The sequence below is a fragment of the Schistocerca americana genome, chromosome X, assembly GCF_021461395.2.
Source record: "Schistocerca americana isolate TAMUIC-IGC-003095 chromosome X, iqSchAmer2.1, whole genome shotgun sequence".
In the NCBI taxonomy this organism is placed as follows: domain Eukaryota; kingdom Metazoa; phylum Arthropoda; class Insecta; order Orthoptera; family Acrididae; genus Schistocerca; species Schistocerca americana.
Genome location: NC_060130.1, coordinates 993,557,507 through 993,579,626, shown reverse-complemented (window position 1 = coordinate 993,579,626; position 22,120 = coordinate 993,557,507). Strand labels below are relative to the sequence as shown.

At 42.9% G+C, this 22,120-nt stretch overlaps 1 protein-coding gene across 5 annotated transcripts in view; it reads right to left on the bottom strand.

The window, feature by feature from the left end:
* LOC124555591 (asparagine synthetase domain-containing protein 1) overlaps positions 1-22,120 on the bottom strand; it is a 66,869-nt gene that overhangs the window by 25,538 nt on the left and 19,211 nt on the right. For all 5 annotated transcript variants that reach the window (XR_006968568.1, XM_047129554.1, XM_047129557.1 and 2 more), the window contains exons 3-4: positions 21,067-21,358; positions 13,973-14,589 (exon numbers count right to left, since the gene is read on the bottom strand). Coding sequence is in view for 4 of the 5 variants with exons in the window: in XM_047129554.1 (XP_046985510.1) it covers positions 13,973-14,589; positions 21,067-21,358 (909 nt within the window). In the remaining variant the exon portion in view is untranslated. The remainder of the gene's footprint in view (positions 1-13,972; positions 14,590-21,066; positions 21,359-22,120) is intronic.

Genomic DNA, 22,120 nt, shown 5'->3' with positions numbered 1-22,120 from the left:
AAAATTACTTATCACACAGTCCAAGATTACTGTCAGCTTTCTTGGCCAACATTATCACCAGACCTGTTCCTAACTGAGATTGTAAGTGACATATAACCATCTGGTTTGGTTTGCAGGATTGACGTAGTGAGGAATACCATATTCCTAGGTGATATCATAAACCTTCAAGATTGTCTGGGCTGTTAATGAACTGTTTTGTAGGTGATTAAGACTACAGAAGATACTGAAATTTTTTCCTTAGATATCTGTCCATTTATGACTATTACACTTGTACAAGTTAAGAATAAATCATCATTCACACAGGAAAATTGCTTCATTGAATTCTAGTTTCATTTTCCATGGATGAATATCAATGATGATGATGGTGGTGGTGGTGGTGGTGGTTGTCCGGTACTCAGCATCGTGGTCATTACTGCCTGTACAAGTTCCAAATCTTTCCATTTCCAGTCTCGGCACTTCCTGAATGATAACGAGGTTATGAGGACAACACAAACACCAAGTCCCTGGGCGAAGAAAATCCCCGACTTGGCCGGGTATCAAACCCGGCACCTTGTGATCCAGAGGCAGTAATGCTAGCCAATAGGATTCCTGTGAAACACAATAGCTCTTTATATATAAAAACAAAGATGAGGTGGCTTACCGAACAAAAGCGCTGGCAGGTCGATAGACACACAAACAAACACAAACATGCACACAAAATTCAAGCTTTCGCAACAAACTGTTGCCTCATCAGGAAAGAGGGAAGGAGAGGGGAAGACGAAAGGAAGTGGGTTTTAAAAGAGAGGGTAAGGAGTCATTCCAATCCCGGGAGCGGAAAGACTTACCTTCGGGGGAAAAAAGGACAGGTATACACTCGCACACACGCACATATCCATCCACACATACAGACACAAGCAGACATATTTAAAGGTCTTTAAATATGTCTGCTTGTGTCTGTATGTGTGGATGGATATGTGCGTGTGTGCGAGTGTATACCTGTCCTTTTTTCCCCCGAAGGTAAGTCTTTCCGCTCCCGGGATTGGAATGACTCCTTACCCTCTCCTTTAAAACCCACTTCCTTTCGTCTTCCCCTCTCCTTCCCTCTTTCCTGATGAGGCAACAGTTTGTTGCGAAAGCTTGAATTTTGTGTGCATGTTTGTGTTTGTTTGTGTGTCTATCGACCTGCCAGCGCTTTTGTTCGGTAAGTCACCTCATCTTTGTTTTTATATATAATTTTTCCCACGTGGAATGCTTCCTTCCATTATATTGATAACAATAGCTCTTTATTCACATGATGTGTTGAGTGCCATTGACAAGGAATTTAAGATCGATTCGGTATTTCTGGATTTCCGGAAGGCTTTTGACAATGTACCACACGAGCGGCCAGTAGTGAAATTGTGTGCTTAAGGAATATCGTCTCAGTTATGTGACGGAGATTTATGATTTCCTGTCAGAGAGGTCACAGTTCGTAGTAACTGACGGAAAGTCATCGAGTAAAAAATAAGTGATTTCTGGCATTCCCCAAGGTAGTGTTAAAGGCCCCTTGCTGTTCCATATCTATGTGAATGATTTGGGAGACAATCTGAGCAGCCGTCTTAGGTTTTTTGCAGATGATGCTGTCATTTATCAACAAATAAAGTCATCAGAAGATCAACACAAATTGCAAAAGGATTTAGAAAAGATATCTGAATGGTGTGAAAATTGGCAGTTGACCCTAAATAATGAAAACTGTGAGGTCATCCACATAAGTGCTAAAAGGAATTCGTTGAACTTTGGTTATACGATAAATCAGTCTACTCCAAAAGCCATAAATTCAACTAGATACCTAGGTATTACAATTACGAACAACTTAAAATGGAAGGAACACATAGAAAATGTTGTGGGGAAGGCTAACCAAATACTGTGTTTTACTGGCAGGACACTTAGAAAATGTGACAGATCTACTAAGGAGACTGTCTACATTACGCTTGTCCATCCTCATTTCGAATACTGCTGCACGGTGTGGGATCCTTACCAGATAAGACTGATGGGGTACATCGAAAAGATTCAAAGAAGGGCAGCACATTTTGTATTATCACAGAAATGATACAGGATTTGGGTTGGGCATCATTAAAAGAAAGACATTGTTCGTTGTGACTGAGTCTTCTCACGAAATTCCAATCACCAACTTTCTCCTCTGAATGCAAAAATATTTTGCTGACACCGACCTACATAGGGAGAAATGATCATCACGATAAAATAGGGGAAATCAGAGTTCGTACTCCTTTGATACCAATTGCATTTTCTGGTCATTTTGGTTTCTATACTTCAGTATTTTCATGATTTTGTGGCTGTAATTTTAGATTTAATTTGTCACTGCTCAAAACCCCCAATTTCCCAAGGTTTGCACAATAAGTTCAATATTTATTATTAACAATTCGCACAGTTCCATAATTGTTGTGCCACAAGAAAGGGTGATTGCGATGTAACGGTCACCACTTTGAAATATGTTGTGATGCATTTTGGTGCCAGTGACGACTTAGCTGGTTAAAGTCGACAGTTCGTATCAAAGGTTCTGGTTTATCCACTGTGCGTGCCACTGTGAACAACAGCCTTTTGGGAGGCACCTGAGTCAACATCCCCAATGTGTGAAGTTCCCTAAGTAAAGTTCACTTGGAAACTGGTTGAGATGAAATGCCGTCACTAACAGCAGCAATCACTGTCATGTTCAAAACCAACTGTCGTTGACAAGATGTGATACTGGCTTCTAGTTCTGTCAGTTAGAATCTTTTTACAATCCGTTCTTACACCATGTTGCACAGCCATGAGTGGTACACCATTCCTTGAACACATGTTGGACAGTCCATGTTTACACATCAACAAATAGCGCTACTTTATTCACAGTGTGACCATGAGCATGTCTACAGACGATTGTTCCTTTCAGCCATATTCACATCGATCCATCAGCACACAACATCCTGTCAGTAGTTGAGGATCAAGAGTGCCTTGTACCAGTTCTACAACACCTACAGCACTCCAAAGGCAACAGTATGCTCTTTTAAGGGGGTAACTAATATTTCATCTAGGGATTTACTTATTCTGTGTTCTCAAAATTCTGAGGTGGCAGACAAGGCCCATAGCAGCCAGCCATAAGGAACACGAGGCTGAAAGAATTATACTGATCTGTGACCCAATTTTCATATTGGAGAGGATGTTCATGCTATTTTCCTACAGACATGATTAATATGTCACTCCCAGTTTAGTTTGGAATCAATATGAATCGCTAAAAGTTTTACTGGCTTCCTTTCTACCTCTCTCTTTTTTTAATCATAGCACTTTTGGGGCAGCCTGCACATAGTCAATGGGAGCAGCATTGCCAGTTTTTAGTTCAGTCAGTTATTTCATAACGCTTGAAAATGAAGGAGCAGATTCCTTATAAGCCTCCACCGACTTTCGATGGATTTCTTTTTGGAATAATCCTTCAAAACTAATGAATTTTATGACAGCACAGTATTCCAGTATACCTATTTGAATAATGTCCTGTGTAGGGTCAACAGCTGTCAACAGTATGTGCATTTAGACTGCTGCCACCACTGGACACAAAAAATTTGCTCCCACACACCCTGGCCACCTTTGGACTGAATATCTGCAGCGATGAGAACTCCCTCGCCCAATATGCTGAAGGTTCCACAAAGACATTCACAGACAGCCACTACACCAAAAACTAGACCGCTAACAAATTTCCTTTCCTACACCCTCGCACACCACTAATCCTTCCACTACCCCCGAAGAATTCGCTACAAAAACGCGCACCCTCATCATCCAATATCAGCCCAGACTGGAGCAACTGAACCATATCCTTCCCCAGGGCTCTTACTATCTATTATCATGCCCACATCCCAACAATGATCCTTCCTAACTTGGTATTCTGTTACCCTCTCAAACTATACAACATCCTGCTCCACCCTATGCCACCTCTTGCCTCAGGGGTCATACTCTGTGGAAGACCCAGGTTCAAGATCTGCCGAACTCACCCATCCATCACATTCTATTCTCATCGTGTCACAGGCTTATCCTACACTATCAGAGGCAAGGTCACCTGAGAAAGTAATCATATCATATACCAACTGTGTTGCAGTTTATGCACCGCATTTTATATGTGCATGACCACCAACCAGTTGTTTACCAGAATGAATGGTCACTACCAAACTGTGGCCAAGAACAGAGTTGACCACCGAGTGGCACAACACAATGCCAATCACAACATTCTAGAGTGAAATCACTGCTTCACAACTCGTGCCATCTGGATCCTACCCTCCAGCAACAGCTTTGCTTAACTACATAGATGGGAGTTATCCTTGCAACAAACGGTAATCCTCTTGGCCTCAGTCTCCATTAACCCACTGTTTCCACACCTCCTAACCATGACTTTCCCCTTCCTTTGTCCCAGCACCACCTCCTATTCCACCCCTCCACTTCATCTTCATCGTGTGCCACACCCAACTGGCTCCAGTGCCTGTACGTCACACACCTCTCTGGTGCACCTGCGACCCCCTTCCTCCTGCATTCTTACACTGGACCTGATGCTTCCTTAAGAGCTGCCAGCTACCCATCCCGAAGCCCTTCTCCTGCTTCCCACTGCTTTCACCCCATCTGACACAGCCTCCACTCCAGTCCACCTGCTGAACTAAAATCCTGGCACTGTGCATGTGGCTGGCACAATGTAAACAAGTGTGTGTGTGTGTGTGTGTGTGTGTGTGTGTGTGTGTGTGTGTGTGCGCGCGCGCGCGCGCGCGTGTGCGCGCGTGCGTGGGCTCGCCCGCTCATACTGGAAGCACTTCTTATTTTTGTATTATATCAATGACATGCCATGTCAGGTTCAGTCTAATACCATTCTTTATGCAGATGACTTAACAGCGATAGTCTGCTGAGAAACTAATGAAGAGTTAATCCACTGTATTGAACAGACATTTGGGGAACTACAGACATGGGTCAAAAATAGTTATTTAAAATTAAACCTTGTAAAATAAAAATAAAAATGTTCATTTCACCACCAAACAATCTGCACTGTGTATAAACGAAATAAACCATATGGACAAAAAGGTGGACACTGCATACTGTATCAAATTCCTTGATGTATCAGTAAACAGAAATATGTTGTGGAGTAATCATGGCAGCATTCTGGGTCTATTGAACAGTCTTATTTATGCCATGAACATCTTTTATAATACCACCAATATCACCGATTAACTGGAAAAAAGATGATGATGATGATGATGATGAAGAAGAAGAAGAGGAGGAGGAGGACGAGGAGGAGAGGAGGAGGGAGTATATTATGCATATTCTGTTTCAGTTGTTACATACAGTGTAATTTCCTTGGAGGACCTGAGAAAACTAAGCTACTCAGTGCTTTTAGACTGCACAAAAAATGTCAGCTGAGCCATTGTGGGAGCCAAACAAGAAACAGTACTACAAACCTTTCTTTGAAAATATAAATCAAGACGTCCATTCCAAGCATGTACATGAATGAGACATTTTCACAAAGAAAAGTGCAACTTTTTTTAGGGAAACTGGTTATTACTATGAGACTAGACATAAAGCAAGTTACATTCATGCGACCCAAGTTTCTCCCAGCATATACAATTTTCAAATAACTTACGAGAATGCAGCTGGTTGACATCGACAACAGCCGATATTTCAACAGGAGCACACCCTGCAATTTTCAAGGCAAAACTGCAGCAACTAAGCTCTGTCCAAGTGAATATGGTACCTCAGTTTACACACACACACACACACACACACACACACACACACACACACACACAGTAAATGGTAGTGTCATTACAAACCAGAGATGACTGTGCCAAGATAATTTTCTGCAATGACAAATTTGTTCGGCTGTTGTAAGCACGTGTGCCACTTATGCTCGTTACACTGGTCCTCCATAGTCCTGATAGTTTGACCAATATGTGACATGCCACAACTGTAAGGAATGTGTTAGACACCCGCCTTAAGCAAACGAAGAACATCCTTTATGGACCTAAACGGACTGATCTTAGATGACGATCAAAAAGCACACTTCCACAAAAGCATATTTCCACAAAAATATGACCAATACCATTAAAAATACTCCCTTCGTAAGGCATAAAGGCTGTAGACTTAGGTGCCACCTCAGTATTATCACCACTCACGTGGTGCACAGTTGGTCGATAGCACAATGCACATCTAATCTGTTTTTCACTATACCCATTCCAAAGAAAGGTGACTTAGGGACAGGTTAATTCAGCTGATGAACTCTCAGAGTCCGAGATAACATAGGCTCTGTGGACCAAGTTACACATTCCCCAGTTACCTGGCCACAGAATAAAACTATATGAAATAATTTCAGATTATATGAGCACAAAATTTATAAGTAAAATATGGAAGGGGAAGGGTGGCCCAAATCTGAAACATACTGACAGTGATCTGGGAAAATACCTGAAAATTAAAGGCTATTGTTCTGAGGATTTACTGAATGAGACTGTATCTGTCTAAAGAAGTAATACCACACTATAACCTTAGATTAGTTTTATTATTTTCTATACAGGGTTAGAATTGACAAGTAACTTATGTCATAGTCTTTGATTATTTAATAACTGTTATGTGATAATACATACCTGATTTTAATCTGTCTGTTAATAGAGAGTTTTAATGGAGCCCCACATATCCATGTCATGATGGCATACATACACATTTCACTGAATGCAATAAATGTTTTACTTTCAGTGACAAAACTTTACACGTACTAAGAACACAATCACACATTAAGAACTTTTTTCCAAGTGAATCCAGTCGTTAAAAACGCTAAATACTCAATTCTGAGGAGACTTATGCCACTGCTGAATAGGTTGGTTGGTTGGTTGGTTGGTTGGTTTAAAGGCGGGAGAAGGGACCAAACTACGAGGTCATTGGTCCCTTGTTCCTAATAAAACAATGCCACAAGTGCAAGAATAAAACGGACAAAACATATAACTCAAAGTGGAAAGAAAGGAAAAGCCACAAGAATGAAGAGAAGGCAACAAACGCTAAAAGGAACAAAAGAGGACAAGAGAACAACAGAGAGAAGCTAGAAACAGAAGAGAGTAAAACATGAAAGCAGATTCCAGTGGCTGGCCAACCACGAGAATAAAAATGGAAAGCCAGCCACTCTGCAACACATTAAAACCTCCACCCTAAAAGCACTAGGGTGGAGGAAACAGGGGGGAAAGGACATGCGCTAAAACCTACATAGAAGTATAAAACTCACTTTCACAGATAAAATGTAAAACTAAAGCTGCTGTGAAGGCATTGTCGCCCAACACCGAAGGCAGGGTGCTGGGAAAGTTAAGTCTGCCGCAGTGCGGCTAAAAGTGGGCAGTCCAGCAGGAGGAGGACAACTGTCATTTGGGAGCCACAGCGACACTGAGGTGGGTCCTCGTGATGGAGTAGGTAACCATGCGTTAGCCACGTATGGCCAATGCACAAACTGCAGAGGACAACTGACTCCCTGTGGGAGCCCTGCATGGAAGACTTCCACACACTCATAGTCTCCTTAATGACACGCAGTTTGTTGTGCGTGCTGTTATGCCATTCCGTCTCCCAAATCCAGAAAACCCTGCTGTGTAAGACAGAGCGTAGGTCAGCTTCAGAGATGCCTATCTCCAGAAGTGGTTTCCGCGTCATCTGTTTGGCCAGCCTGTTGGCAAGTTCATTACCGGGAATTCCAACGTGTCCTAGGGTCCACACAAACACCACGGAACGGCAGGACTGTTCCACAGCATAGATGGACTTCTGAATTAACGCTACCAGAGGGTGGCGAGGGTAGCACAAGTCAATAGCTTGTAGGCTGCTCAATGAGTCAATACACAGAAGAAATGACTTGCCAGGGCACGAGCAGATGTACTCAAGAGCACGAGATATGGCTGCCGGCTCTACAGTGAAAACACTGCAGCCAACTGGCAAGGAGTGCTTCTCAATATGTCCTCCATGAAGATATGCGAAGCCTACGTGACCATCAGCCATTGAGCCATCGGTGTAAACCACTTCAGAGCCCCAGAACACGTCAAGAATCAAGAGGAAGTGACAGCGGAGAGCGACGGGGTTAACGGAGTCCTTAGGGCCATGCAAAAGGTCCAGACGAAGCTGCCGCCGAGGCGTACACCATGGAGGCGTATGTGAACGGACCGAAAGTAGAGGTGGTAAAGGGAAGGACTCCAGTTCGGAGAGAAGGGACTACACGCGAACCGCAATCGTTAGCGCCGATGCGGGAGATGGACTGCCGCAGGCGGGAAAAGGAGACAGTAATTCGGATGATCAGGGAAACTATGAATGTGTGCTCCGTAACTCATGAGCAGTTGTGCACGTCTGATCTGCAGTGAAGGGACATCAGCCTCCACCAGTACGCTGGTCACCGGACTTGTCCTAAAACCTCCTGTCACTAATCGAACACCACAGTGGTGCACAGGGTCGAGTAAATGCAATGCTGAAGGTGCTGCCAAACCATAAACCACACTCCCAAAGTCAGTTCGGGATTGGACAAGGGCTCTGTAGAGCTGCAGCAGCATACAGCGATCTGCACCCCAATCGGTGTTGCTCACGCAACGGAGGGCATTGGAGTGCTGCCAGTACTTCTGCTTAAGCTGATGAAGATGAGGGAGCCAAGTCAATCGAGCATCTAAAACCAGTCCTAGGAATTGATATGTCTCCACTACAGTGAGTGGATCATCATTAAGGTAAAGTGCGGGTTCTGGATGAACGGTACTACACCGACAGAAGTGCATGGCACACAACCTTGAGGCTGAAAACTGGAAGTTGTGGGCTAGAGCCCATGACTGCGCCTTGTCGATGGCTCCCTGGAGGTGCCGCTTGGCAATAACAGTACTGGAGCAGCAGTACGAAATGCAGAAGTCGTCTGCGTACAGAGAAGGTGTAGTGTTGGCAGAAGAGCCAACACTGTTTTTCTAGAGGAGGCCGAAATGCACGCGTTTAATTACACGCTGACTGCCGTGAGGTCTGGAACAGTTAATATCTTGAGAATAGCAAATAAAGTACATAGATGATGTAATACTTAACTTTAATCCACAATTGTAGAACATCTCTCTTGATGATACATGCTTCACATAATAAATATCAATTGAATACGGCGCCTTGCTAGGTCGTAGCAAATGACGTAGCTGAAGGCTATGCTAACTATCGTCTTGGCAAATGAGAGCGTAGTTGTCAGTGAACCTTTGCTATGAATGTCGGCTGTACAACTGGGCGAGTGCTAGTATGTCTCTCTAGACCTGCTATGTGGTGGCGCTCGGTCTGCAATTACTGACAGTGGCGACACGCGGGTCCGGCGTATACTAATGGACCGCAGCCGATTTAAAGGCTACCACCTAGCAAGTGTGGTGTCTGGCGGTGACACCACAGAAGGTGAGACGGAGGGCCCGACATCTGCTGCTAGACCATTAATGGCCACTAAAAATAGAGAGACACTCAATACAGAGCCCTGCAGGACTCCATTCTACTGGATATGGATGGAACTATCGGAACCACCAACTTGGACACGGAAAGTACGGAGCAACAGGAAGTTTAGGATAAAAATCAGGAGTGGTCCCCAGAGACCCCACTCATACAATGTGGCAAGGATATGATATCGCCAAGTCGTGTCGTATGCTTTACATACGTCAACAAAGACGGCAATCAGGTGTTGCCGTCTGGAAAAGGTTGTTCGGATGGCAGACTCAATGGACATAAGATCAGTGGTAGAGTGACCCTGGCGGGAGCTGCCCTGACATGGGGCCAGCAAGCCACGTGACTCCAGGACCAACCCAACTGCCGACATACCATACGTTCCAGCGGCTTACAAAGAACGTTGGCGAGGCTGATGGGCCAATAGCTATCCACATCAAGCAGGTTTTTACCGGGTTTGAGCACCGGAATGATGGTGCTCTCCCTCCATTGCAATGGAAAGACGCCATCGCAACAGATCCAGTTGAAGATGACAAGAAGATGTAGTTTGTAGTCAGATGAGAGATGTTTAATCATCTGGCTGTGGATGCAATCAGGCCCAGGATCTGTGCCGTGGCAATGTGCATGGGCACTGAGGAGCTCCCACTCTGTAAATAGGGAATTATAGGATTCACTGCAGCGTGTAGTGAATGAGAGGACGCTCCCTTCCACCTGTCATTTGAGTGTGCAAATGGCCGGGGGGTGGGGGTTAATTCTCCGACGCAGAGGCTTGAGCAAAGTGCTTAGCAATTGCGTTTGTTGCGTCGGTACATAGCTTGCCATTTATGGTAACACTGGGGACAGCTGTTGGGGCCTGGTACCCGAAAAGACATTTGATCTTCACCCAGACTTGGGAAGGTGACGTGTGGCACCCAGTGGTGGAGACTTATCTCTCCCAACACTCCTTCCTCCGTTGTTTGATAAGGTAGCAAACACAGGCATGGAGCCGTTTAAAGGCTATGAGATGCTCCAGGGAAGGGTGCCACTTATGCCAACACTCCTTAATTGCTTCAGCGACTTCCAGCAACCACCAAGGGACTGTCTTATGCCTCGGGTACCATAAAGAGTGAGGGATCGTGTTTTCTGCTGCAGAAACGATTGTGCTAGTCACCTGCTCAACCATCACATCGATGTTACTGTGTGGGGGAGATTCAGCGGTGACAGCAGAGGTGAAAGTTCCCCAGTCCACCTAGTTCAAAGCCCATCTGGGCAGGCGTCCTTGTTCAAAGCCCATCTGGGCAGGCATCCCATGTGCCTGATGCTGGGGCAGTGACAGGAAGGTGGGGAAGTGGTCACAACCACACAGGTCGTCATGTGCTCTCCAGTGGATAGATGGGAGAAGTCCTGGGCTGCAAATTGATAAATCAATGGCCGGGTAACTACCCTGAGCCACAGTGAAATGTGTGGCAGCCCCAGTATTTAAGAGGCAGAGGTCAAACTGCGACAGTAAAGTTTCGACATCTCTGCCTCGGCTAGTAAGCATGGTACCACCCGACAAGGTGTTATGGGCATTAAAATCTCCCAGAAGTATGAAAGGTTTAGGGAGTTAATCAATCAGTGCAGCTAGTACATTCAGGGGTACTGCACCATCTGGAGGACGATATACATTGCAGACAGTTATTTCCTGCAACGTCCTTATTTTGACAGCCACAGCTTCAAGAGGGGTTTGAAGGGGCACAGGTTTATTACAGATCGAGTTTAGGACATAAATGCAAATTCCACCAAACACTCGACTGTTCCTGTAATATCCCTTATAGCCACGGAGGGCAGGGGTCCGCATTACTGGGAACCAGGTTTCCTGGAGGGCAATGCAGATAGCAGGTGTAAAGCTTGATAGTTGCCGTAGCTCAGCCAGGCGGTGGAAAAAACTGCCGCAATTCCACTGGAGGATGACGCCATGAGACTGGGAAGGCATGGAACATTCAATGAGGCAGTTTAATCCTCAGAGTCACCTGCTCCCACTGACGTATTGTCTGAACTGTCTATATCCATTGTGTCTGAGGGTATGGCAAGATCTAGGTCCTCAGCAGACGCCAAAATCTCCACCCCATCCTCAACCGCAGAGCTTGTAGGTAGTGGTGGTGTTGGTGCCACCACAATTTCCTTGGTCTTCGAGGTTTTCTTTTTGGATTTCTCTCGCTGCTGCTTGGGTTTCCCTGGCTGGGAGGACTTCACTAGCTCAGTCTCCGGGACTGAGGATGAGTGTGAAGCCCTACGACCAACTGCTTTTGGGCTCTTCAGCCACTGGCGGGTGTCGTCTTTCCCACTAGAAGAAACCTGGGAAGGGAGTGACCCAATGGACCCCTTCCTAGTGAGAGAAGCCGAAGAAGACCTACGCTTCTCCAGCTTAGAAGTGGGGACGGACGTCCCTGAGGTGGGGGCGGGGGGGGGGGCAGAGGGGGGGGGGGTTGCTCCCAAAGTATGTGGTGCAGGAGCAACAGGGAGGGAAATGCAACCCACCATTGTGGGGGCAGGTGTATTCTTCCGGCAGTGAGAGGTGACCTGGGTTGGCTGAGCTGATGGTGCCCAAACTGTTGTAGCAGCGGCGTAAGACTATGTCATACGCACAGGATGCAGGCGTTCAAATTTTCTCTTAGCCTCAGTGTAGGTCAGTCTGTCCAGGGTCTCGTACTCCATGATTTTCCTTTCTTTCTGGAGAACCCTGCAGTCAGGCGAGCAAGGCAAATGGTGCTCTCTGCAGTTGACACAGATGGAAGGCGGGGCACATGGAGTACTGGAATGTGATGGGCGTCTGTAATCTCGGCATGTGATGCTGGAAGTACAGCGGGAAGACATATGGCCAAACTTCCAGCACTTGAAGCACCGCATAGGGGGAGGGATATAGGGCTTTACATCACACCGGTAGACCATCACCTTGACCTTCTCGGGCAATATATCACCCTCGAAGGCCAAGATGAAGGCACCGGTGGCTACCTGGTTATCCTTCAGACGAAAAGTACATCTCGCCACTCTAAACTGGCACGCAGATCATAGTCGGACCGCAAAAGGTCTCTGTGAAATATGATACCCTGGACCATATTTAAGTTCTTATGGGTTGTGATGGTTACAGAAATATTCCCCAATTTGTCACAGCGAGTAACTCCCATGACTGGGCTGAGGGTGCTGTTTTGATCAAGACTGACCCAGATCTCATTTTGGACAAGCCTTCCACCTCCCCGAACTTGTCCTCTAAACGCTCAACAAAAACCTGAAGCTTCATTGTCATGAAAGATTCCCCATCAGCTCTCGAACATGCAAGGTACCGGGGAAAATAAGATCTGCTGCCATCCTTAGCCAGATGTTCCTCCCATTGTGTGGCCAGGGAGGGGAACTATTTGGGGTCATACTTCTGTGCGTTGAATTGAGCTCGTGATTGCTTAGAGACTGCTGGTGTTTCATCACCAGCAAGAGATGGACTACGCTTCATCGCGTGTCATCCGCCCTGATGCCACCCACTCCAACCAGGGGCCCTCCCCACATTCGCCACCCAGCCGCAGCATAGACCACCTGGCAGGATGGCCATTGCCGGGAGTCCCAATGCCCCAGGGGGATGGGCATCTACCCCTTGACATAAGTGGGGAGTTAACAGTGCAGGCATCAGCAGAGGGATCCATGTGTAGTCAGAGGGCTACAACCAACAGGGAACATGGCGGCCCAACCAGAATGGACTGGCTACCTTGCTGGACATCACGTGCAAAGAAGTCCACGGTCATCGTCAACGCAGAAATTGACACTGGATAGTGAATGGTGGAAAACGCACCCAGGAAGGTGTCCTCGCCCAAGAGATGGAGAATGGGCAGGACTGCAGTGCGTCAACAAGAAAGTGGGCTAAGGATCTCAATGCACGATTGACACGATGCACCTTATAAGGCGCCCTTCCACAATTGGCTCGCTCTTCGGGAAAATTTTGAAGAATGGAGGTCAAACCCTACAGGGGACCATCACATAAAGGCCGAAACATGTCAAACTCCTTTTAGTCGCCTTGTACGACAGGCAGGAATACCTCGGGCTTATTCTAACCCCCGGACCCGCAGGGGGAATGCTGAATAGGTCGCTAGAATAAATGGTCATCTGCTGTTCGAAAATTCTTGCTTACTGATGCGTTTTGGGCACAGCCCATCACAAGAACATCAAAAATAAAAGCCTTCATAGAAAGTCAGCATCAGAGCTCAACTAAATCAATCGAGTTCCGATGCTGATAGATGTGACTCCATAGTGTGAATTAAGACTTATTTTTGAGGTTCTGATGAGCCTGTGCCCAAAACACATCAGTAAATAAGAGTTTCTGACCAGCAATTGACCAGTTATAATAGCAACCTATGCAGCAGTGGCATAAATCTCCCCAAATTTACATCAGGGTCACAGGCCCCTGTGCAAATTCATGTCACACCTTAAACTATATACTCATTCCCTCTCTCTCATCACAAACCACTGCATTTCTCTTAATTATATTCACAGCTATGTTTAAGAAAAATTTAGCATTCTTTTACAGAAACCTCACCTGAATAAAATTCCATTTTCTTTCTGGATAGAGAGATTGGAGTTGTCTGTACGATTGAACTCCCGTCTTTCTGTCAGGAACATTATAATCTGCACGATTCACAGCTGCTTTTTTGTTTCCTCTACAAATTCTCTTCTTCGGTTCAAAAGCCACATTTATTAAATCAATAGGTTCGTCTTTTGGAATACATTCACTTGCAAGGGCTGCTATAACACTTGAATCTAGACCTCCAGAGAAGAGTATCCCAACTTTTGAGTGTTTACAGCGTTTTTTACTGCTGAACTGCTTTACACAGTTTTTACACAGCTCACACTGTTTACCACAGCGCACTTTCACAGAAAAGTTCAATAAGTTTAGAAGCCTGTCGACATTCTTGCAGACTGATTCATCCATGAGTAGTGTTGTGAAGAAATCAGGTATGTTCTCACTGTTATACTTCAGCCAGTAAGATTCAATTACTGAAGATGGGATGCAGTCTGTATTCATATAACAACCTGACAGCGGTGATTCTATGAAACACTGATCAATATTTAAGTCCACGTGATAGAGATCCACTGCAGCAGACAGTCTAGTCTCAGAAATTCCAGACCATGGATAAAGTTTGATTGATATGCTGCCTGTAAATAAACAGAAACTTTCAGTAACAGCTTGTTACTAGTAATTATTTGCTTTGACTATATTTAGACAATTTGTAATAAAGTAAGTGATATATACCTCTCTCATGGAAATATTACAAAAGGTAAGATCAAAATAAATTTATGAACAAAACCGTCTTAAATTTTTTCAATGGACACAATAACTATAGAACATAACCAAACATTATCTCATATAACCTGCACCAAATTTTGATTTATCAAGTTACTTCATTTATTTTGGTAAACATTTTTGGAATACAGTGATCAATTAATTGTTATATTTAGATTAAAGTTCAGTCTTGATCACGTTATGTATGTTTTAATGAGTAACCGGTTTCGGTTTTTTCTATAAAACCATCATCAGACCCATTGGTCCCTTGGGTTGGTAGGTGGAGCTCTCCTTGACTGCACAGCAGCAAGGAGAGCTCCACCTTCCAACCCAAGGGACCAATGGGTCTGATGATGGTTTTATAGAAAAAACCGAAACCGGTTACTCATTAAAACATACATAACGTGATCAAGACTGAACTTTAATCTAAATATTACTTCATTTAATTAAGATACTGATATAGTCAATCAGTGAGTCACACTGATTTGACAGGATGTATGTACTTTTTTTGATTTAGCTAGTTCACCTGACCTGTGGATTCAGGATTATCTTAATGCAGAGTGTCTAGTGTTTATGGCACTGGCTATTTCTGATGCCTGACCGAGTCAACAATTTTTCTGTAACTTGCCGAGTGATGTGAGTAAAAGCAAGATTCAGATAAGTCTTGCATTATTTTAAGATTTATCTAAGTTTAACGTGAATAAGCATTGTAGATTCTAATCTGTTAAGATATAAGTTGTGTTTTCTGGATGGGCAAGATTTAAGCTGTGAATAAAGAGTAGAATCTAGTTTTCATACTGGGATATGTCTGGGTTATTCATAAGAAGGTGGTGAGGTATGCTTGCTTTTAAGCACTGTCTGTCAGTCTGCATGCCGGTGATCTTTCTGCATGATGGTGATCTATCTGCAGGTCAGACATGAGAAACATTATCAGATTTGGGGGGGGGGGGGGGATGTTAGTAGATGGAAAGAGTTGTGTGGACTTTTTACATGCAGAAGTTATTCCAGTATGTGATGAAACACATGGAGGAGCCTTGACTTCCCGAAAATGAATGCAGATACTTCTTTGTTGTGTGGGTGATACTGGATTCCACACTGGTGCGGCCAACGATTTTTGAGTAGATCAGATAACAGTATGTAAAAACCATTAACAATGTTATGGATCACACAGTTTTAAAAGCTCACAATTGGATATGATTCCCATCTAAAATGTGGGAAATTAATATGGCTAAACTAGAATGGCAAAAAATATTTCAGCTGCCAACTGTCATAGCAGCTTTGGATTGCACCCAAATAAAAATTATAAAATCAACGATACATTGTGATGAATGCATCACAAAGGATGTGCCTCTATTAACATGCAAGCCACCATAGATACTAGTGAGAAATTTACAAGCATAAGAGTAGAATGACCTGGTGGTGTGCATGATGCTAAAATATGGAGACTTAACCCAATCAAAAATATAATTTCAGGATACAACAGGGATGCTCGCTTACTTGGTGATTCAAGGTATGGAACATCCCCATTGTTAGTCACTCCATTTAAGTAGCAAGAAATACTGATCAATGATGATTCAGTTTGGTCCCTGCCAGAGAAACACCAATAGTGGAGAGAGCTTTTGGTCACTTGAAGCAACAATTTCCCATCACTGGTAACTGTATAAGACTGTTTGGAGAGAGTTCCCAAACTAATACTAACATGTGCTGTACTGCACACTGTAAACACCTGAAAGATCACTTTGAGTATCATTTTAAGGACAGGAAAGATACAGAAGAAAAAGAAGACTACAAAAGTCAGAGCCCTGATGAAGACGAGCCTACCAACAGACAGCTGTAAAACAGTGGAAGCAGGGTACACGGTGAACATAACCAGCAATAAATACTCTGATTTATGTAGCTGTTTTTTCTTCGTTTAATTGTGTACTATACAAATGCAATAAACAATGTGATTATAATTGAAAGTAACATAATTACAAGAGACCAAGAAAAATGTACAAATTGCTTTTTTATTTATTTCTTTTAGACAATTAAGAAATGAATGGAAAGGACGATGATATGAATCATTCAACAATACAATATTTATGTTTCATATTAATAACCTGTTCATGTAGATTTGTCCTCTGCAATTTTTTAGCTTTTCTTTTCATTTTCTATGTAGTCCCTGTAGCTGTGATAAGGCAAGTCTTTTGTTCCTTCAGTTCCACATGCTGAACAGGTTTTTACTTCAGGTTGACTTTATGTTGATGTTGTCTGCATATTCCAACTGAACAGGATACATCTACCTAGACTTTGCTTCTAATTATTCACTTCACAAATAGTCGGTACTAAATCTAGGCCCTAGAGACTATTATGTGGACTCCATGTTTTATTCACATTGCTCACTGCTTCCCAATACATTTATTCCTTAATGAAATTTGTCATTAATAATGTATCTCTTTTTCAAACCTCCGGAGTTCATGGAACCAATATTAGAAATAAGAATAATCTTCACAAGGATTTAAAGTCATTTACTTTGGTCCAGAAAAACGTTCATCTTTTTCAATAACTTGGCAGCAGCCATAAAAAGTGTAACTACTAAGTTCACTTTAAGAGGAGCCTGAAAGATACATTTATGCCTCTACTTCACTGATTAATTACTTGGCAGAACAGATTGATGTGTTCATGTTATTAATAATGTCAAATAATACAAGTATTATGAACAAGCTGACTCTTGTACATATTCAGTGCAGTAATGCAATCATTATAAATAAGCCTTGTAAAATGATTTTTATATCTTATGATGCATGACTAAAGTAGCCTAAGAATTATCATATTGCCTAAGTTACTGAACATTTACATATTTTGTGTCAATTTTGGTACTATTTATTAAATGAAAGTATGTTAAAGACTTCTTGAATTATTCCACATCTTTGAGGACCATTTCACTTGGAATTTCTGGACGAAACATTAGCATTGTGTATTCTTGTTTTCTGATATTTTCTGCATCCTGAAGGATCTCCTCACTATGTATCTACTGGAACGAATAGTGAATCTGATCTAATCTAATCTTATTTATACATGTCATAGTATTTCTTTTCTTATAGGAAGTTAGTTATACTGTCAGTCACAATGCTTTCAAAAATTCCTGAGTCCCCTGCCAATTCGATTCAAAGCTAAGACAGTTATGGATTTTTTTAATAAATAAAAAAAAAAGGTCATTCTAGTATCATTCTAGCATTTAATGAACACCAGTTCGACCGACAATGATAACATAAGGTGAGAGAAAACCAGGTCAGTAGGTGGGGAGGGGAGCACCCCAAGGCTCTGCATGCAACAGATCCAGTCCCTCCCTTGCTCTGTTAAAGTCATTAATCAGTATAAGGAATCCTTAAGTTCTTGCCTTCATTCATGTGCTACCTGTAATGTGTCACAGAAAACAGAGAGAACGACATCTGAAAGTAATTAAAACAGAGTTAAAGAGGGATGACCAAGGCAGGTGGTAGAGAAAGTAGAATCTAGGGTCTCCCAGGTCTAGCATGTAACATAGACACATGCAAATCCCAACCAACATGCCTCTACCCTGAAAGTAGTTTAAAACTGTGTATCCCACAGGAAAAACCACTTTCTTAGAGAAAATGAAGAACAAGTTCAACTCTTTGACCAATAGTACTAGAAACAAAGAATCTGGAAGACCATGCTTAGCACGGCAAGCCAGAATGAGGAGGCATTCTACCAGGATGTAAATTACTGTCTGTGAGGCTCAGCAATCTCACTTTGGGGGGGGGGGGGGGGGGGCGGGACTGAGGGGGTTGGCTCATTACGTAAGATAAAATTAAGGGTTAATCTGGTACAAGGTGACATAGGATGGTGGATTACTTCTGGGAGGAACAGAAGGCTCAGTGGTCTACAGCAATAGTCTCCCTGATAGCGTGGGTTTTATTAGAAGATGTAACAGCCCATCAGATGATGTTCTTTCTTCGAGTGAGGAGAAGTCATATTTGCACCCGCAAATCCGCACTTGGGACTGTGAAAGTGATTGTTGGATGAGTAATCTATTCCAGCCAAATTGTTGGCCAGTTTATTCCCCAGGATACCCACATGACTTGGGACACAGAAAAAGACAACTGGGCAGTCACTACAACCTAGGTCACAGAGATGTGATAAATAGCAAATATTACAACACACGGTGACAAGTGTAATATAAGTCAATAAACTGGAGACTGCTCATTGAGTCACTTCAAATTGCAAAATACAGTTGAAGATCCTGAGCAGATGGAGTCTCTGAGTCGTGTTCAGATGAGGACCATTTAATTTTGAATCAAATTAGGGCCTGGGGCTGTATCATGTGAGGAGCTTGAAAGAGTTCCCATCATCGAAAGGTTCATTATGTACCTCAGTGTCAGATGATCAGAGAGATGTCTTCAGTGTCTTTTATACATTTGTCAGGTAGTCTGGCAAGAGGCACATGCCAAAACTGTTGCAAAGCGGCTCGCAAGGTGTTGAAGCAAGAACCAACACATAGGCAGAAATACCACTATGAAGGAGGAAACTCTGAACAGTTGTTCATCCCTGGTCCAGTAGACCATGGTTCTTGGTCTTAACCTGGGATGAAGAGGCACACATTCCCAAGAGGACATAGCACTCCCAGCATTCCTTCCTACTGAGTTTAATTACATAAAGAGCCTAACCACAGAGCTGCTTAAAAGTGATGATGCTGGTCTGAGTAGGAAGCTGCTCAAGATGTTGCATGGTCCTTTCATAATCCTAAGCAGCTGTTAAAAATGTCTTTTGTCCACCATGGTACTGGCCAGTGATGGATAGGAGATATATGAGAACAGCCGTTCCAGCTAGTGAACATATTGCTGTGGTGGAGGAGGGGTGGGGGAGTGAAACAGAGGGAGGGATCAGGTAAGGGAGGAATTGGATAGGGGAGGGTTGCCCCTGAAAAGACATTATACTACATGTGCCGTAATTTCACAATTTTCCTACAGATTTAATAAGAGAAACACGTCGGCCTTCAGAAATTATTTTACACACCTGCATCTTGCCACACTGCCTAGATACTACTGCAGTGGTGTGCCAGTTTGTCCAACACTTCAAACACCAGGGGGTCCAACACAATCATACCGTTTCCCAGAACATGATCAAGCAGCAACTTGTTAATGGCTGGGATATGGATCATTCTGCCTTTAAACCCATGATTATGAGAAAAACAAATGCACTATCTCCAAAATCTTACAGGTCACGAGACAGGTGTTCTTCCAAAGACTCCGCCCAAGTGGGTTCAGAGGTGCTGCTCATTCTCTCCAGTCTATGCTCTCTTCTACAATGCTCATCAGTACATAGTCCACATACAGTAGTTTTCATTGTTGCTATTATGTTTTTGCATATGCTAATGCCACCATAAAAATAGTGAATCAACAATTTTAAACTACCTTGGAAGGGGGAATGACAAAGACATCCTGGAATTGAATAACTGCAAAGCTAATTAACAAAGGCTGATATTTCGTGTATTTTACGGTATTGGAGGATCAACAATTGGAGCAGGAAGAGGCAATTGACTCTGAACATAAATAAATGGGTGCAGGAACTGGCAGTTGAGCCCAGACATAAATAAATGTTAAGTATTGCATACAAATAGACAACGGGACCTGCTATTACTCAATTACATTATTGCTGATAAATCACTGGAAACAATAATTACCACAAAATATTTAAGATTAACCACGTGGAGACACTAAGTGGAATGGCCACATAAAAGAAACTGTATGAAAAGCAGATGCCATGATGAGAGACACAGGGGATCTTAAGGAACTGTCTTCATCCACAAAAGAAGTAGCTTCCAAAATACTTTTTCATCCAAATCAATAGCATCACTCATCTGTCTGCACCTCTTAAATTAAGAGAAGCAACAGAGAAGACCCAATGATGGTGGGACATTTCACCACAGTATTTAGTAGGCGTGACAGCATTACAAAGCTGCTCATTGAGCTCCACTGGGAGGACCCTGCAAGAGAGGCATTGTTGAAATCCTCAAGATAGTACACTTGGAGAAGAGTTGGGCAACTTATAACTTCCTTCAACATATGTCTCGCAAAATGATCACGAAGACAAAACAAGAGCAATTACAGCTCATATGGAGGTTAACTAAAATTGTTCTTTGCCTGCACCATTCACAAATGGAACAGGGAAAGAAAGAAAACTTAGTGGTACCCTCTGTAAGGTGACTTGCAGAGTAAAGATGTAGATGTAGATATATATGCATAAAATTAATCTTTCATAAATTCATTACAAACTGTTGACTCTGTATTAGCATATTATTTTCTTAATTATAACCAGTAATATGAAACTATCTTGGTTGGTTAAGTCACCTTTGTCAGTCATCTCCGCCAGGAAAACACCAACTGCTGGAACCTCTTGACAATCCAGTTCTCTTGTTGATACTGATGTTATCACAAGCGAGTTGTTACTGCTGTGTGAAAGTAAGCTGTGACGGCCCAGAACATCTCTGCCGAACCAGAGTTGTCTAGTTGTAGGATTCAGATACACAAATGAAAATGGACCTCTGAACTTGCTTATTGTTTGAATGATCATTTCATTGTTGTGGCACTTGCTCAAGTTTTCGACAACACTTAAAGTATCTGAAGTTGAATCATCAGGTGCCTGAAAAAAGTGCAATAATATTCTGTTATTCAAGCTTAGTAACAGAATGGACTAAAGAGTGTGCATGCAGCCACATCCCCCCCCCCCTCTCTCTCTCTCTCTCTCTCCACACACACACACACACACATACACACAGAGAGAGAGAGAGAGAGAGAGAGAGAGAGAGAGAGAGAGAGAGAGTGTCCAAACGGGACTAACAAACCTTTGCTACATCTTAAACAAGTAAATTAATACTACTAAACATATAGGAAATAGAAAGTTAGCACAGGAAGGCTCAGCATCTTTTTCACTGCATATGAAGTTTTCCAAAGCAACTGTTACTCATTTGAAAACTGTATGTAATAACAAACAACAATAACTTAACAATAACAAAAAATTATTTTCTACAATTCTAGATGCATATGTAAATTTCAACAACTCATTTACACCATGCTGTTGAGATGTGGAGTGACAATACAGGCATGACACGTAATTATAGAACAACGTTATTAGTAACTTACTGAGAGTAACACAGAACAGCTAACAAGTGACTTGAAACCTTGCACATAACAACATCTATACACACACATATAGGCACCAAACTGGAGGCAAAATTTGAATCTCAACAACAATAACAACAAAACATAAAATCTACAGTCATTTCTTAGTTGATACTTATGAACAGACATAAAACACACATAATTGTGGCTCCAAATAAATATACCAAGAAGCAGTATTACCAGCACTACCCAAAAGAATATGAAGAATTAAAATATTGAAAAT